At 37.4% G+C, this 19,143-nt stretch overlaps 1 protein-coding gene across 1 annotated transcript; it reads right to left on the bottom strand.

Annotated features, from left to right (window-relative positions):
- Nucleotides 1-109: 109 nt before the first annotated feature.
- On the bottom strand, nucleotides 110-18,698 carry ATP6V0A2 (ATPase H+ transporting V0 subunit a2). The gene is made up of 20 exons (XM_052797738.1): nucleotides 18,439-18,698; nucleotides 17,015-17,093; nucleotides 15,520-15,617; nucleotides 14,520-14,657; nucleotides 13,891-13,991; nucleotides 13,033-13,159; nucleotides 12,150-12,232; nucleotides 11,707-11,800; nucleotides 11,167-11,379; nucleotides 10,363-10,513; nucleotides 9,437-9,576; nucleotides 8,278-8,435; nucleotides 6,530-6,620; nucleotides 6,126-6,244; nucleotides 5,434-5,644; nucleotides 4,766-4,885; nucleotides 4,405-4,524; nucleotides 3,063-3,180; nucleotides 2,293-2,464; nucleotides 110-1,380 (listed from the first exon to the last, which is right to left on the bottom strand). The coding sequence occupies exons 1-20, from the start codon at nucleotides 18,553-18,555 to the stop codon at nucleotides 1,278-1,280; spliced, it is 2,553 nt and encodes an 850-aa protein (XP_052653698.1). The 5' UTR covers nucleotides 18,556-18,698; the 3' UTR covers nucleotides 110-1,277.
- Nucleotides 18,699-19,143: the final 445 nt, after the last annotated feature.

Here is a 19,143-nt window from a genome sequence, read left to right as displayed (position 1 = left end):
TCCCGCGTGGAGGGTGCCGCGGAGGGGAGCGGGGCCGCAGGCCAGGCCGTCCCTCTCCAGCGTTGCCAGGTGCAGGGAGAGGGCTACGTACAAACATAAGGGCCCGCTCTGAACAGCGCAAAGGAGGTTTTTTATTCGGAAACAAGTGCAAAATTTAACACTTATGCTGTTCTTATGGCACAGATGTTAAAACAATATGGTAATATCCCCATTTTCACACTGATACAAAAAAGTAGTACGAAACAACGACCCCTTATCCACCTATGCGGTATAAACTTTAGTTCCACAACATCAGATGAGTAACACCGTATTTCTGTCCTTACAGCCAAACGTAAAAAACAATGGAGGCCAATTCTTCACACCCCCTGCAAAAGTTACTCCTAGGAGTAGAAACTCTGCATGGGACCACACTGTAAAAACAGAACCCGGGATAAAAATTTCTCGTAGGCAGTTTGATTCTTTTATTTGAGTCCTCATCCAGACAGTGCAAGACTTTCGCTGAGGCTTTTACCCACCACAGTCACCGCAAGCGCTGGGCTGCAGACAGCTCGCTTTGCAGAACAGCACATAGCAGAAAGCTCTTCACTACAGGGAAAGAAGGTGGCTAATACTTCCAGTCTCCACTTCTAACCCTGCCTTCTTTCGTAACATTAAATATTACTGTGGCTTCTGAAAGATTGAAGTAATAACTCTGGGCACAACTCTGAATAAACAGTTAACATTTTTGGTGGAATTTTAAATATGGCCAAAAAAGAGCACAGTGCATTGCTGTGTATAAATTTACATTTCATAAGCCTTCTGGAATACATACTGAAAACATACATTGCTTCTGTCGCATTGCTGAATTGTTCCCAAAGTGCATGCGATGGTAGCTGGCTTAAGTATGTGATTAGTAATGAATGCTTAATATGATTAAAAGTCTTTCAGATAACTTAAAAGTAACCATTCAAGAAAATAAACAGCCTCAACAAAAAAAATGGCTACACGGGTTTTAGGACAAGCAGTAACGACTTTTTTGGTTTTTTTTTTTAAAGAATAAAATTAATTTACAACATTAGTTTATCAATAAAAATGTACATTTTATATCTATATACTTTAGAAGATGCTCCAGATCTGCTATGTATTTCTATGGGAGGTATACATTACAGAATTATTTGGCTGCATTATAAGGCAATCAGTGAAGAACACCTTGTCCTACAAGAAACCTTTCACAGGTGAGATCCAATCACATGATTATTTGCAGACAATTCCAAACATTTCTGCTGACAGCAACCAAACTATGCCATATCATCTTTATTAAAATGTAAAGAAATGTGCTTAAAAGAGAAAGGCGTAAACTTGTATCCTCCACCAGAGTAGAATTTGTTCTGAAATTCCACCCTGAAATGAGACAAAAAAAATGAAACAGAATCTGTATATTAATCCAAAATGACCAGCTGTCAAGGGGATAGAACTGTGCAACACAAGAGGCTGAAAAAAACCAATCCTAATCCTGTCACTTAATCTTTCTGTGCAGCTATTTAATCTTCCTATCACAGACCCAGGCAAATTTGATGTTTCTCAAGAGACCCAAACACACTGACATCGTGCTGTAATGGCTCATTTCTCACTTCTTACTAATTTGGTTTTGAGTTAGTTGCAGTTAATTGTTTTGCAAATATATAGTATCATGAGGACAATACCCTGTAATGCATATAGCTCTGCCTCGTGTTTATATACTATGTCTGACTTTTCTTATATTGTAAATTTCATCAGGTTTCAAACTAAATATTCTCTGAATCCACTCGCATGTGCAGAGCTCGTGATATTAAGCCTAGGAAAGGATTAAAATACTTAAAGGTTGGCAGCCCCACTTTAGCAAAGTTTTGCTCACTAACACAAATGTTCTGTTGAACCAAATAAATAAAACAGACTGAAGCCATTCAGTGATAAAACCTGACTGAAATTGAAAATACTTATCCATGTTACCAATACTCCACAGTATGAAAGGCTGCAATACTACAAATTAAACGTACTCATAGTTTGCACCAAAATCAACTCTGAACGTGGTTGAGGTTAATATGCATCATAAGCCAACGTACTACTTGAATTTACTGAAAATATTCCAGAGGAACAATCTCATTCAACTAACAAGCCATTTATTTAATAAGATTAAATAAATCTATTACAGTATCATGAGGCTGTTGAATTGTACACTTTTCTTTTTAACAAGGCACCTAATATTTTGACACAAAAATTCCTCTTAAACAAGCCAGTATACGCTAAAGTGGTATGAAGAAACAATTAACTTACCAGTGCAGTCGTATAGCATGGAGAAAAGCAGAAAGGCCCTCCATGACCAAAAGAATAAAAACTGTTAGCACAGCAAAAAAGGCTAGAACAGGGACTAGCAGTAAGACACCATACGTTGTATCCACACGAAGACCCACTCTCATCACCATTTGCCATAGAACTTCTGATAATTCTATTAAAAGAAACTTTTCATAATTAATGTTGATACTGCATACATTCACCCAGCAAGCTAATCTAATCGACCTGTATTCTAGTTTAAACATTACTATAGGATCTGCTGAACATGGGAACTATAAGCAAGCCCCCACCCCAGTTAGTTGCACCCTCCCCCTGCCCCCCCCCCCCCCCGTCAAAATACTTAAAGGTACATCTCAGTTTCAAAAGAAGATCTACTGATGGTAACATCTTACACCATGACACCATTAGCAAGTGCCTAAATACCTTCCAAACTGGTCACTCAATAGAAAATAGGAATTGGTACTGTGACTACTGATACACTATTATGTGAGGTAACACTGCTCAGATTATCAGCCTCTTTACAACACAGAGCAATCAATGAAGAAAATTACTAGATTCCAAACAATAAGTCAGAGTTTTAAGTTTGGAGACTTTCCATAGATCGTGATTAGTTTAAACAGGGAACTTTTTATATTAAGAAAAAGATAATTTCATAGTAGTATCACTTCAACAGGCCAGCCTCCCTCTAGCCCACATTAAAAATCAAGACAGATGAAAAAAAACCCCAACCAACCAACAAAACCCCCACTTACGTGCATGAGCAAGACTTAATGCCCAGAGTCGCAGATATGAGGCTGTATTAGAAATACATCCTAGACAGTATTCAATGGTATGAATTGCTTGATTCATAAAAACATCTGCAAAATTAATCTAAAATATATAAAAAAAAATTGTATCCATTGAAACAACATAGCACAGCATGAGAGAACAAAAACATTCATCTGCAAATCTTAATATACATGGAAGAAAAATTCCACAAAAGGGTAATACATTGATTTCATATCAAGTAAAAAAAGATCTGCTATGTTTAATATCCTTATTACAGAGACAACATAAAAAAAAAAAAATCAGATGCTATAGTTTTCCAGTTAGTTTCCTCAATTACTTTGTCGATAAATAAAAATGAATGCAATTTTATGTTTTCCACAAGGAACATAATTTAATACTTGAAAACTCTAAGTAGTAAAACCAGCCACGGTTCTAATTCCCATTCTACTGAGGTCATAAGTTTACAATGTCAATTTCTGCATCTTTAAAAGCAGGATTAATTATTAGTAACACTAGTAATAGAAAAATAACTACATTAATACTGGAAATTCTAAATATATGTACTTGTTGCTAACAAAGAGTTCCAAGACTAACGTTACTGCAAATTTCAACACTGACTTTGCATGGAACTATGACACATTTTATTTAAGCAAACAATTCTTGTATTTCCTATACATAAGAAGCAAAAGTCTACTACCCCAGCAAAGCAAGTACTATACACAGTCTGCACAACGGGAAACTGAAGCAATTTTTTGCCTTTCAATTCACATGAAATCAGTGGAATCAGTCAAGACCTTTACAAATTTGCCCAAACTAAACAGCAGCAATAGCCGGGGACTAAGAATGCCGCCCATGTCTCCCAACCCCCATTAGCAATAATCCTCATCACAAGATGTAATCTGCAGACATAAAGAGACTTTTGTCTGGATGAAAATCCAAGATCAATCTAACAGGAAGCTGGGCAGTAGTCCTCTTGCCTTAATTTTAAGAATCCACAAAACCATACAAAACCCAGGATTTTTATCCCACTCTTCAATTTAAGAAAACCAATAGTCTTGGATGCAAAGTCTACAGATGCAAATAAAGCACTCTTCCTGTTCTCCACTAGAGACAGATTGAGGTTTACTGTAGCAATCTGAATATACCAAGAAATAATGATAAAATAGCAACAAATAAAAATGAGTAAATTGCATTCAGGCATCAAGGTCTTTGTAAAGGCTCAGCTGATTTTCTTGAAAACTTCCAGGAACTCAGTGTACAGGTTATCTTCCTGATTTTCCACTTCTAAGTTGCTTATACAAACTAGAGATTAAGTAAAAACATTACCTCTTCTCCATCCCCCTCTCTGTGCCCACTGTCTGAATGACTGCTCCCTTCTTCTACATCATGACATCTCAGCAGAGAAAGTTCTTCTTCACTTTCTTTTCGAATTAGCTTGTAGCCACTCTATAAAATGGAAACATATTGTGTCTTCAAGTGGACTGCCAGTGTCACTTTTAAAATTTATTTAAAGTAGTTGCAGGCAAAGGCAAAAAGAGAGCTAGAGTCAAAGTACCATTATGTGTTACAATCAAAAACTTTCCAAGTTGAGTAGAAATATCTAGTAAGGACATTACTCTATATGCAATATGACACCACCTGAATTCTTCTATACTGAAGAAATGTGCAACTGTCTCTCAATACTTACCCTGTACATTCTAATGCCTCGGCCTCCACTGTGCAGCCAATACAAATAAAGTGGTTTACCAAAAAGCATTACAGGAACAGAAAGAAAAGCAATACTAAGTAAAAACCTCTGCAGAGCAACCTGTTTGAGGGAGAAAGAAAAAATTAGATTAGATCATAAAATCAACAGTAGGAAAAGCCTTCCCATTTTCCTTTAAAGGCCTGTTTGAGCATAAGAAAAATACTACTGATTTCAGCAGGCCTGTAGTCCAAATTGAACATGCACATAAGTATTTTACTTAATCAGGCCCTTAAATTGGATTACAGACATCCAGCATCTTCAGGACTGGGTTCTAGATTAAGGCATTACTGATATTCAATTTAGTAAGATTATTTACAGCACACAGAAAGCATCAAAATTACAAGCATGAGACACTGTTCTCTAGCCTTAACTTTAACCTGGGAGATTTTGTTCTAGAAACAGGTATTTTCACAAGTCACTATGTAAAATCTTACAACCAATTAAAGAGTAAATATGTTATTTAATCATAATGTTTATTCAATTTCCCCTTAGTCTGATACGTTCCCCTTCCTAGGGGAACACTCAGCCATCAGCCTTTCATGACTGGTAAAGTGTTATCTGCCTAGGGAACAACAGGATCTTCAGAAGCTTGTAAGAACACCACTAACCTGTCCGGTGTAGAAGACCTCTGTTTCACCACCAGGAAACAGGAACATGTTAATAAATTGAATCAGAATACTAGGAGCAGATGTAGAGTCCTCTGCAGAGTATGCTAACCATTTAAAGAAGATCATAAACACAAGGTAGCCAAAGATGCACATCATGAATAAAAGTTCAGGAAGAAAAACCAAATAAATATTATATTTCTTCTTGAAATGCCTAAAAGATAAAAATGGGGAAAAAAAATGAAAAATAAGTTTTACAAAGAAAGATCAAGATAAATACATGACCCAAACATAATTTCAATAAAGCAGAACATTACCCAGCACTTTTAAACAACAAGACTGAAATTACAATCCAGAACTGATTTCTTCATATTCAGTGAAATTTTAATCAGCTATGTCAGTGGAAATCAAGACCGTAAGAGGCATGTATCTCTATTTGGCAACAAGCGAAATAAAATCTTGTATTAATCGATGTCCTCAGATTTTTTGGCATAGTACTGATCCATCATCTCATTTCTGTGAAGGAAGACCTCTCTGTTACTGCCTTTTTTTAAGAACAGTTTTCACAATTACTATTATTGTATTTTTAAAAAATTGTTCCAGTTTCTTTAACAGATCTATAACAGATTAACTGTTATAATTCAAGACTTGACAAAAACTATAATGTTAATATCATCTTAACTTCTTGTACTTACAAGTGGTTAAATACCCCCAATACAACTCCAAATGTCATGTGAGTCACTCCAAAAATCACAGACATTTTCATTTTGAAAGAATTTAAAAAACTGAGACGGTTGCTTGCCAAGTTCCATATCTAAAGAAGAGAAGACAAAACCAGTATTAAAGAATAGTGTAACAGAAGGAATAAAACAGTATCCTTTCTCTATTGGAGACCAGAATTCTACCTCAAACGGGGATCACAACTGAAATTCGAGTTTCATGAAGATAGTTAAGTCTTTCTTTGACTCATTAAGGGAAAAGCTCTTTTTGAATTGAGAATGCAAGCAGGAATGTATTTTTTCCATAGTAAGATTTATCTTCCTAATACGCACATGAAAATCTAATTTACAAATGGATAATTTAAAATAATAAAACTAACCGGATCAATTCCAAAGGGATAAGCTCCATTGTATACACCAGTAACATTTGGATCCAGTGTTAAAAATTTATTAGACTTCAGATCCTCAGGACTGCAGAGAAAGAAAAACACAATCAGATCTGACATTGTTTAAACAGTGACAACATATACTTTCAGTTCTGCAGGACACCGCTCCTGCTTTCCTTTACAGGACTAGCTCACCCACTGTCAGACTTCAAATGAATAAAAGGATTTCTAAGCACAAAGGGCCTGGGAAAAAACAATAGCAAAAAAACCCCCCAAAAAACTAGAAACTCACAATCTGGGCTTAATTCGCACTAACTGACTTTGAAAGGAAAGTTTCTGGATTTTATTCCTCATTCTCTAGAATGGAAAGTTTCATTTAAAAAGCTCATAATTTGCTTTTATATAAAATTCACTAACAAACACCCAAAGAATAATTGATACCTCTTTTCCCTTTTGCATTTGGATGAGTTTCCACTCTAACTTCATACAGTTTTTAATTAACACAGCACTCACAACCTGTTCACATTTTAACCAAAGTCAGTAGTTTTGACTCTACTATTTTAAGCCACTTCCTGTTCTTGAGGCAAAATGAGATGCAAGCTGTGAACATTTAAATACCAAAGGGCCATGACACCTCAAAAAAACTTAGGTTATCCCACTTCGTGAAAAAGTAGGTTTGACAATTCACATAGCCTACTTTTTTCTTTTTTTTTTTTTACTATCAAGAAAAGCTGTGCAGAGACTAATGGTTGCTAGGTAATTAATTTATTTCATTAACTGTTAATTTCTTTACAGCAGATGCTAATGCTGCTTGGGTGTTCATTCCAGAAGCATGACCTAGGACAAATTTCTCCAAAACTAGCCCTGTGTTTTCTATCCCTCTCAGAATCTGATACATATATATACATGCATATATTCATACTCAGAAACCTCTCCTGGAAAATATAGTAAATGGAGACAAACTAAAACCATTAGCATAAAAACAAACCTTAACACAGGAGGCAATGCACTTTCTATGAATAAAAAGAATACACGACAAGACAAAGTCCTAGTGCCTTCTGTTAGGATTTTACAATACTACTGAAGTCTCCAGCCATTCATACGAACACCTTTGTGAGACCACAAAAAGAGAGATACAAAACACACCTAAAAAAGTTTAGAGACTGAATAAACGCTAGAAATATCACCTCATAAAATTAGGTGCAAGTTCTTACTACCAATAAAAAGATACTATGCAGTTTTTAATCACTGAAAGTTATTAGCTAGCATATAGCATTAGGGTATTGTAACAGAATTTGTTCCAGAAGACTGACTGTCATCTATACCAGATGATAATATTCTAGCAAACATTGCAGGTGACTGAAGACATGTAAATTCAGTAAAGCAGCACTGATAAATACGAGATTAACCTGATAAAATTGACGGAATTAAATATAATCATATTCTAATAGCAGTTTTGCAAGAAATTGTGTTCTCTGTGGATTTCCCAATTTAAGGTAATGCGCAATTTGATTTTTTGTTTTTAAATAACTATTACTGCCTTTTTTATTCTAAGCATAGACGTAACACTTAGTCCTTAGTGCACTAGCACTTGCTACCTTAACAGCTAAATTTTGCTAGATTTCACTACATTTACTTACTACTCTCAATAAAAGGACAGTTAAAATGGGTGAGCAAAAGGGTTAAACTGTTCCAGGAAGTGCAATTTTGTTTTAATGGTATAGCAGAGGCATGCTACTCACCGCCAAACCTTCTGTTCAAACATTGCTGAAACATTCCATCCAGAACCAAATATATTTAGCGACTTTGAAAAACAGTCATTATAGATCAATCCAGTGTATACAGAAAACAGACCCATTAATAAAATAACATATCGGCCTTCAAATAACATTTTCATTATCTGTAAGTATTGGAAAAAAGAAAAAATAGAGAACATCACCTGCTATGTGAACAATCATTACCTACACATTTTTAAGAGAAACACATTTCTGGTCATACAAAGACTTCTAAAAACTAAAAACTATTGCGAATAGTCATTAAGGAATATGAAGAAACCTAAGGCCAACCAAGATGTAACACAGAGAATTTTGCTTTAAGCACACGAATATGCAATTTATAAATGTCAGTCACCAAACGAGTGCAATTCATCTCCCCACATTCACAACTTTATGTCTAGTATTTATATGCAAATGTTTATATGCATTAGGAAACAGAGCTAGCAGCAACAAGTACATTCTGAAAGACAATTGTGGTTTAAATTGAACACAGAGATTTGAAGCCCTCATGCAAGCTCCTGCAACACAAACTGAGACTTTTCTCATTGGCATCATTACACTAACAAATAGTCTTTTTAAGCCAAGTTTCCTTCCCGGGACTAGTTTTCAGGAAGTCAGACATTTGAAGCCATTCTTAATTAAATATAATTCTAATGAGAGATGCAGGTATTCCTGCATTCTAACCCCATATGATTAAAAAATTAGTTAAAATTAAGTTTAGTAAATTTCAACCTACAACTCCCTTTTCAGAAACAATAAAAGAAGGTGGAATTTGAAAAATCATTTTCTCCTCACATTAGTCACTGTAACCACATTCTGTAAAATACACACATCACTAAGTAGCTCTAGCAGAAGGAAAGACAAGCCCATCAGAATCAACTAATTTTTGTCAGTATTTCATTCAAACTTGATTATTTCTGCCCTTTCAAAAAAAGTGAATAGTTTGTTAAGATACCACATTAATCTCGAGGAATATGGCAACTTTAAACACAGAACATCCTGAAACAAAGGAAAAAAAATGTAGTCTAATACATGTGCAATAAACAGTACTTTTCAGAAACATAATAACTATTCAATTGAAGTTATCTTGCTGGATGGGGACTAAATTATTTGTAATTCCTTTTACCTCATCTTGTGATCTCTGTAATCTAGGGTGGTTTTCATACAGTATTGTCAGGAGTGCAAATATGAACATTAGTAGACCGTGCCCAAAGTCTCCAAACATAACAGCAAACAAGAAGGGAAAAGTGATGATGGTATAGAGAGCTGAAATGACAACATAACAGATTTCAGGCACACAGCACAACACATGATGTTACTATCTGAATTAAGCCTAAGCAATTCACCTACTTTAACCTCTTAAACAATTTTCAGCTTTAAGTTTGAAAGACATTTCACCCCCTACTAAGAGACCTTTCCCCCACACTATAAATTTAAACTCAATTTAAACCTTGCTTTTGTGTATCCCTTAGTAATGACAACTCCACAGTTGAGCATTAGCTGACAATTCTGAGGATAATAATATAAGCCCAGGAAATTAAAATAAATAAACACACACACACACACCCCCCCCAGTTCTTCCTCCATGTCTGTTTTGTCTCTGTATTATAATGTACATTCTCCTGTACAGCATGACATAGTCAACGTAGCTACAAAAATACGTAAGGACATTAAACTAACTGGGCTATACCATAAGCTGGATTTTTTCAAGTGATGAACTCCGTGCTTCAGTAAGATCAATAGCCAGTTCCAAAGTTTTCTTTTTTCTCCTAAATATCTTATCCAAGGTATAACATATAAAGAAACATTATACAGCTCTTATCAGCATCTTTAATTCTAAAATAACTCCGCAAAATCAAATCCCATCTTACTGCTTGGAGCACCATTTGTACTTTCGATGAGCTACTGAAATTTTAAAACAGCTACTAATAAGCAGTATGGTTGTCACCATTTTGCCTTTACTAGTGTCCAATTCAGCAAGGTATTTAAACACATAACAAGGCAAGCAGTAACAACAGCACAGCTCACTCTTCAGATTTCAGAAGGACCAACCTGGATTAACTTCCCCATAGTTTCCAACTCCATAAGCATCAACAATGTTTTGGAACCCTGAGGTGAATTTATTGGTACGTATCAAAGTTGGAGGAGGTTGTGTTGTTGGAATGGTATTCATGAATGAAGAAATTGTAGCTCCACTCTTCCTCTAATTACAGACAGAAAGAAGATACATTTATATAAAAACTCAGTTGATGCTTAATCTAACCAAAGTGAAAACATTTCCTCTATCAGCAGTTTGACTGATCCCGAAACATTCCTAGATTAAGCCCCAAGTTTAATATTTACCCCTTTGTGCTTTCTTAAAAAAAAAAGTTACATTTATCTGTTCCTCTAAAAACACTGATTATGTACAGTGTTCTAATCCTTACTTTATATGAAATATCAGACAAGACTCATCAGTCAGTATTATAAAACAAAGATTTGTTACTAAAAATGCTCTCTTATAAAACAGAAAGACGGAGCTGCACTCAACTAACACAAGGGAATCAGCAACCTCTACTTGACTGCAAATAGCATTGTGAGCCCAATCAGACTTGGGTCCAAAACAGAAGTTAGTCGAGAAGGGAAAAAAAAAAAAAAAAAAAAAAGAAAAAAGAAAAAAACCAAACCCAAAAATATCATCACACACAACACTAAATAAAGGCTCTGCTTATAAAGAAATTGTTTGATATAAGTTCATAGAGACCCAAACCTTGCCTGTGCCTACTTTTAGCCTATTTTAAATAATTATTTTCTTTCCTTAACTGTAGTTAGTTCAAGACAAAAGTTTTAACATCAGTGAGCATTCAGCTGACTTACTGAACCTTCCTCCAATGCATGGCGCAAATTCTGCAGATCAGCCACTGGACACCAAACCTCAGCAATTAAACATTTATTTGTGACATCAAAACTGCACAGGTTGAGTACATGATAAATGGCTTTCATCTTCTTCACTTGGATAACCCACGTATAGATGGATTCAGATGCTTTACACAAGACTTGGCGCAAGTAATCCTCAGTTTTATGCAGCACCTTTGTCCAAGAAAAAAACAAAACGATTTCATTGAAAATGTAACAGTGGTTATGTTAACCACAGTAAAAGCACCTAGTATTTGTCCAATGCCAGATCACATTTGTAGGAGTGCACACTAACCACTGCTTAAAACAGAAGGCAATGCCAAGTGCCCTGAAGTTTAACAGAATCATGCAACACAAGACCGGGGACATGACATACCATCCTGTTCAGATCCAAAGCTGTATGTATTTTAGAAACATATTCATGTATTTCATGCTGTGATTTGTCAAATGATTTCCTATGGTGCAGTAACTACAGCAAAGGGAATACTGTTATTTACTCACAGTATGAAGATCCTGAATACGAACATTTAGACCTTCAACAACTGCCTTGCGCTCCTCCATATTATTTGGATAGGGATACACATGACAGTGATAGCTACAGAAAAACAGAAGTTTGTGTTAAATAACCAAACTAAGCCAAAACAAACCACACAACCCCATGCCCTTGTCAAATCTCCAACACACCATTTAATAACCATGGAACAGATTTAACTGAGAGAGTCAGTATTTTACCTGTACTTAATAAGGACTGCAGACAAAATGACTCATACATTTATTTGCATATTGCATAATTATAAAGCTAGATGCAACTGGGGGAAGAACAAATTTAACTTCAAAAAACCTTGCCTAAAAATCCACACTTAGAAAGAAGAGGAGCAGAGGGAAAACTAAAAAGAAAATAACCCAGGTATAAAGAAATTAGATGCATTAGTTTTACTTCTTACCAGTCACAAATCTTCTTAACTTTCTGGCCAATTTGTTCACCCCAATAAGAAACTAAAAAAACAAACCATTTTGTGGTTTCGCCCTAAAAAACCAAAAAAGTTATGTTCATGAAGTTTGTTTTTAACCAACAATTCCACTGTGATATAATTATAGAGCAAAATAACAAATCTGAATAACTAGAAAAAGCTGTGCTAGTAGTACTAACCTTCCACCATTTTAGTGAAGATCAAAAAATAAAATTCAAGTGTGCCAATATCTCTCCTTTTTTTGGTATATTAGAGAAAAACAGAAAAAGTTTTCAGGGGAAATAAGAGATATTTTAATTTACCATCTCAGAACTATTAGTAACAAAAAAACTCTTAAAAAATTAAAATGTTACAAATTAGAATCGAAGCAAAATTTGAAAGTCACAGATTAGGCAGCCACAATTGCTGATTTACAAAAAGTGAATTTTATAAGTTCAGAGAAAAAACTTCATAGAAGACCAACTGTACTCCAGAATTTTTTTTTTCCCTTAACTAACTGAACGAACAAATACAATGACTATTAAAAGGTAATACACTGTACAGACTTAGTTAATAAGTATCCAAGCAGCCATTTATGCCACATATTTTGATCAAGGTAGGCAATCATAAAGTCACTACTATTCCACAATAAAGTTCTGCACTTGTCAAGCTGAACCATGATAGATTAATTGCCACTCCTATAGTTATGGTGGCATCAAGATCCCTAATCTTAAAGTCTTACAAGTACTTTAAAATAGTTTTCCCTCCAAGGACACTGGGAAATCATCTACATTCACTGCAGACAGCAGCAGCAATTCTTCCAAGTTTTCTGAAAACTACAGAACAAAATAAACTGATAGTTACAATGTTTACTCACTGTATCTGGATCTTCCAGACATTCATCCAACTCTGCATATGTAAGAATAGTATATCCTTTACAGACTCTCCACAGCATTTTTTCAAATGCTTCAACTTTTGCTATGTGAACTAACCCAGATATGAATCTACGGAAATAGAAAAATTTGAAAAATAAGCTAAAATCCACAAGAAAATATTAAAAACTCAGAGTAGATCATCACTCAGGATCACATAGCCACAATAATTTAACATCTGCCATCTCCAGAGAAGGAAGCATCACCCTAAACGGGAAGTAACTGGTATATAAAATAGAAACGCAATTTCTATTTGGAAAACAGACTGTAGGCCTGAGCACATAACTAGAATTGTATTTGACATTCTTTCTGTGATAGTAAGGTTCTTAATTTTTTCTTGGTAGGATACCCTCCCATAATGGTGTTGTAGATAAGAGTATCCATAAATCATTTTAAAGGCAAGTAGGCAATACCATTAATAATGTTACATTTACAACTAACACTGCCAGGTGATTAAAACACTATGTATTTATCCTAGAAACACTGTTTGAACCATAGAAGAAAGTACTGATTTAGAGCATTTACATATTTTCTTTAACACACGTACTTGGTTTGATGGAAGTTTTGTGACAGTTTTTTTGGTATTGTCCTACTTATCTCTTCAGATAATCCGATTTTGTTACAAAGGTACATTTGGGTCAGACTCCTACCCTGTCTAAAACTGTTTGGCTCATCTGAAACCACTACAGTCACACTACATTCCATCTTTTAAGAAAACAGCCCATTATTTACAGCAGCTCATCAAGCAGTTTTGAAACAGTACATACTAACAACCTGCCATACGTGGACTGAACCATACCTACCCCAGCTTGGCACCCAGCCTGTGCATACAGTTGTAATCCACTAATGGCTCATTTTCCACAGATGGAAATTCTTCATAATTTGCATGTAAATGGGATTCATACTAGCAAATAAAAGAAAGACCATTCATAGCTTTCAGAAAAAAATATTTTCATTCATTTATTATTCTAAAGAAGAAAAGCTAATTAAGTAAATTATTTCAATAAAAACGTAAAACTCCTGTTTTCAATTCAGACAACAGAAAGATCTTGGGATCTAAAGCATACTACTCTTAGCAATTATAGTCAGTGTTGCAAAGGTTACATGGTAAATTTCTTAGCACAATTTATGCATCAAAATAACACCAATACTCCTTCATTCTCAGTTGGCATCAGCAATCACATTCAAACAATTCAACATAGAAATCGCAAAGCTCCTCTAAATTCAGGGCTGCGTTTTGCTATGTATATGAACACAGCCTAGCACAACAGCTTGCCCCACAGGTTCTCTAGGTACTGAGTGCAAATAATAATGAACAACGTACAGTGCTGCAAAGCCCGACACCAAGTCATGCACTTAACTAGAACTAACAAGACTATACAACCAAAATGCCACATGATACACAATCCTCGCCAAATAACATAAGCAGTACCTCAGCTGTTCTCCTGACAAATCTTTGCGTGACCTCTAACATGCATGTGTATTCTGTCAGTTCAAGCAGGTTTTTCCTCAACTTTTCTTTGTTTTTAGTTACTTCCCTCAATTCTGTCTCCAGCTTCTGCAACTGTTCCTAAGACATGGAGAAAAAATGACATAGAATCAGTTACACTGTTTTGGAAATCAGGGGAGGATGAATTTTAAGCACAGGTTAATTTGCTGCAATGATGGGAATTTCCCAATTTCTTAATTAACTTAAGCTCCATAGGTTTTATTCCTCAGTCTGCCAAAGACTGCTTTGTGCTGAGTACAGCTGATCCTCCACTGGCATCTGTTAAGTCTGCTGTTCTGACCCTAATTTGTGTCCGAGCTAAGTAATGCAGACTTGGAATGAAAACTTCAGATAGTACAGGGTGCAAGACACTTACCTATTCTATTAATAGAATTACAGCAAAACAGAATGTCATTCAAAATTATATCTGCATTTTACAAGCTTCTACTTCTAACGTAATACCAGAAAAAGCATTCAGAGAAAATAGCACCATGTTTTGCTATGCAACCAGCACTGGAACCTGCAGAGCCTTGGGCATATAAAACTCCCACACACCCTGGAAATTTTGGATACATGAAAAGAGCCTTAGGTAAGGCCCAAAGCAATAAATGAAGCTGAAGGACTACATCTACAGGTAACAATTTGCCTGGAACAGTGTAATATGCCAATCCTTCAAAATAAACCAGACGACTGCAAACCCCGCGAGTTAGCTTTGACCCTTTCACAGGAATTTTGTGTTAATATCAAATCCTCACTGACAATCTTTGAAGTAACACTGGTGGAAAGAAAAAAAACTGGACAAAACCAAAAGCAAATGCTTCCGCCCCTCCCCTCCACACCTATAACTTAAGTCACAGGTAATAAGATAGCAAGTAATTAAGTTTGAATTAAAGTTCCAAGATCCAGAGCTACATTTTTGGTATCTGTTATGTGGAAAAGTTACCTGGATTTCTAAAATGTGTTTCAGCAAGGGGGCAGGAGGAGCAACATCTCCCTCAGGAAGTGGAATATCCGCCTTTTTAATTTCTTGTACTAAATACCCTGGAGTAAGAAGAAAAACAGAATCATAAAGGAAATGGTATTTCCTTATACTTTCCTAGAATGCTGCATGGTTGACCTTCAGCTGTTATTGATGGTGCTGATCACACTGCAGCATCAGGCCCTAGCTATTTTATTCATTTATTTTAGCAACAACACACACACTAGAGTCTTCAAAAAAGAGGGGTTAATGGAGTGCTAGGAACAAATACACAGAACTTTTCTGTCTTGGAAGTTTGCAGAAATAAGCTATCTTCAGAGTCCTCTGACTGAAATTTTCCAACCACAAGTACTTCTTAAGAAGCTTTTAACGTTTCATAGTATCTCTTTGCTGCTGCAAGATACCACTTTCTGCTAAACGCACCATCTGCCAAAAAATGACGTTCCGCTCATTGACCCATGTTTGGAATAAAAAGTGTTCAAACAAGGCGGCTTAAGCAACCTTGACAACAAATGCATCTCACGCTGGGCAGGGAGATTGCTGAAATAGCTGCTGGGATGGTTTGGCATGACCAGCACATGCCTCTAATGAGAGCTTCCAATAAAAGAATCCTTCAACAGTAACTTTTCCACAGGATACACTGAAGAAATCTGCATCCTGGTTGTAATGCTCTGCATACCCTTCTCTATTCATTAACTACCGTGTGAATACAATTGTTAATAACTTGAGATATTTTTGAGGGTGCTTGGAAGTTCAACAGTATTGAATTATATAACATGAAAAACAGCATTTATCTTATAGTCAAAAGTTTCCATTTTCCTCGCAGAGTTTTAAGCAGTCAATACTGAAATGGTCTCAACTATTTATCAGCAACACATTAGCAACTCTTCTTCACCTCTGAGCTTAAAAGAAAAACCAACCTACATTTAGCACATATGTGTTGTAGTGTAAGAAAATTTTAAGGCTCACAAAACTGAGAACCAGAGATCAAAGGTAAAACACTGGAACAGATTGCCCAGAGAGGCTGCAGAGTCTCCATATTCAAAATCCCACCAGACACAGTCCTGGACAACCAGCTCTAGCCGCCCCTGCTTGAGCTGGAGGTTGACTAGGTGATCTCAAGACGTCCCTTCCAACCTGAACAATTCTGTGATACACTCAAAACTGATGCAGCATATCAACACAAATCAAAGAATATATCTGTAAGTTCTCACCCAATTCAGTGCTACAGTCAAGTCATCTCTGGCTCCAAAAAACTACATAAAGACTCTACATATATACGTATGTGTATTTTTTCATATATATGAAAGTTTTGTAAGATTCTACAGCATTCAGATCATACAAGACCAGGAAGATTAAAAAACCCTGTAGCTGAAACCTTCACTGTAGTCCCACTCTAGCAATGTAAGCTTTAATAATGCCACAGACGAGAAAGGGCAGACATGAAAATAAAGCTCACCAAGTATTCTTTCCATTTCTTCACACTTCTTTACTTCATTCACAAATTTTCTCTGAAATACACTTACATTTGGGTTCAGCTGAAGAAGAAGGACAAAATGCTTATTAGGTATTTAAAACAGCAACCATCCCTAAAAAAACCACAGCTATTTCTGTGACTTCATGGAGACAATTTTGCTTGTATTCTACGTGCTCTCTTTCTACAAAGTGGTTTTTGGCTAGGAAGGTAAAAAAATCTAAAAAGATTAAGAAGTCTTCAAATCGCAAGATTTTATTAAAGCAGAATTATCAATGCTTTTTGCTAGTTTTACTCAAATAACAAAATAACTAGGTCTACTAGAGAAACCATTCCTGATCTTATTTCTACAGTTTTAAAATACTGCTTAAGGACTTCAAATTAACAAACAAACCTTTCTACAAGCAAATTTTTGTGATGGATTTCCACAGAATCTATTTCAAATCTTAAGTTTCAAATGAATCTTTTTACATACATCCCCATATTATGAATGTGCAATGTCTCTGACTCCTTATTCAGCTTTTAAATCAGACCCACTAATATGTTATTTCTGGAATAAATGGCGTGTCAGATACCTGGAACGGCATCAACATGTTAAACATAACACCCATGTAATGATTCTTACAGATTTGTCTCCTTCCACCTGCCGTATTTACTAAGTAGTTGTTAATCTAAGTTCTCCCAGCTTTCCTTGCAAAGATTCTGCAATGTATATTACTGAAGAATACTTGGAAGAAATTCTAAAGTCTCAGACAGCAAGCAAAGATCATATAATTACTGTGAGACAATACAGAAACAAGTTTAATTATTACGCGACCCAATTTTGTATTAGTCAGGCATGTAGTTTCCTCCAAGGTGAATTGCTCCTCCAGGAACAGACATGTTTTACAAACCAGCAGTCTGTGATGTTGAAGAAATAAGCCTACAGAACACCTAAGACGTTTCTATCAATCAGTCAACAGGGTGGGCATATCTATTAGCTGTGCACACACACTCAGACTAAAGTCAGTGTGGCTTCAGATGGGTAATGCACGGGATCCTACTGCTAAAAAACCCCAAGTTTAAACTAATTCTGTGAGAGAAGTAGGATACAGTCATCCCAAAACACCCTTCCACAGAGTCTCAGGGAGGCTGGGGCTCCACACCAACTTTCCATCGCCCAACCTCCCTTTCACACCAACCCGATCTAAGTATTCGCCATACATCTGCAAGCCGGAGTCGGGGAAAGAAGGAAGGGAAGCAGCCTGGAGTCTTTTACACCGCACCATCGCAATGAAACCTACACCTTCGCGACGGCAACTACCCTACCCGACCTGGCCCGGCCCGGCGGGCCCCCTCGGGGTCCTTTCACCTTCCCCGTTCTCCCAGAAAGCCCCGCCGGGCGCCCGGGCCCCGTCGCCGCTACTCACGTCTCGGAACTCGGCCAGGCCACGCTCGCCCACCTCGCTGAGGCACTCGTAGGCCGAGCCGCTCTGGAGGAAGAGCTGCGCCAGGCACATCGGCTCGCCGCGGAACAGCGAGCCCATGGCGGACTGCGGGGCGGAAGGGAGCGGAAGGGCTCAGCGAGGCGGGCGCCGAGGCGGCGCGGCGCGGTGCCCGGCAGGAGCCCGTGGTTCGGCGGCCATGGCGGAGCGCCCCAGCCCGCCGCCGGCAGCGCGGCCAGCTGCTTCCGGGGGGCGGGGCCGCGGCGGCGGCCAACCGGCGGCCAACGCGAAGCAGGGCGGCGGCGCGGGCAGCGCGGCCGGAGCGGGGCCTGGCCCGGCCCGGCTCGGCTCGGGGCGGCGGTGCTAGCGCGGCCGGAGCCCGAAGGCTGGTTAGGCCGGCAGCCCCCGCCTCGAGCCCTGGGGGAGGCTGCTGCTTGTCGGCGACTCCTTCCGGGGAGCAGCCTCCCACCCACGGCGAACCCGAAAAATGGGAGGGAAAACAGCGCGCTGGCAGTCACGGATTCACCTCGGGCAAAGCTGCCCTGTGGAAGGACGTAAAGGAGAAAATACATTACTGAGAGGATTGTAAGAGCCGACCCACAGGAGAATCCCACGCGGAACGTCATACTTGATCAGTTGAAGAAGATCGGTAGTAAATGTTTTTCTGTACCCTGTGTAGCCCTGAGCAGG

This window comes from Harpia harpyja, chromosome 9 (assembly GCF_026419915.1).
Source record: "Harpia harpyja isolate bHarHar1 chromosome 9, bHarHar1 primary haplotype, whole genome shotgun sequence".
Taxonomy (NCBI): domain Eukaryota; kingdom Metazoa; phylum Chordata; class Aves; order Accipitriformes; family Accipitridae; genus Harpia; species Harpia harpyja.
This window is presented reverse-complemented; position numbering and strand designations above follow the sequence as displayed.

Coding starts and splice junctions, on each gene's coding strand:
- ATP6V0A2 (XM_052797738.1), bottom strand. CDS start 18,555: ATGGGCTCGCTGTTCCGCGGCGAGCCGATGTGCCTGGCGCAGCTCTTC. Junction 14,658..15,519: donor AACACATTTTAGAAATCCAG/GTAACTTTTCCA, acceptor TCCATGTCTTAG/GAACAGTTGCAGAAGCTGGA. Junction 13,160..13,890: donor AGGCTGGGTGCCAAGCTGGG/GTAGGTATGGTT, acceptor CTATTTCCGTAG/ATTCATATCTGGGTTAGTTC.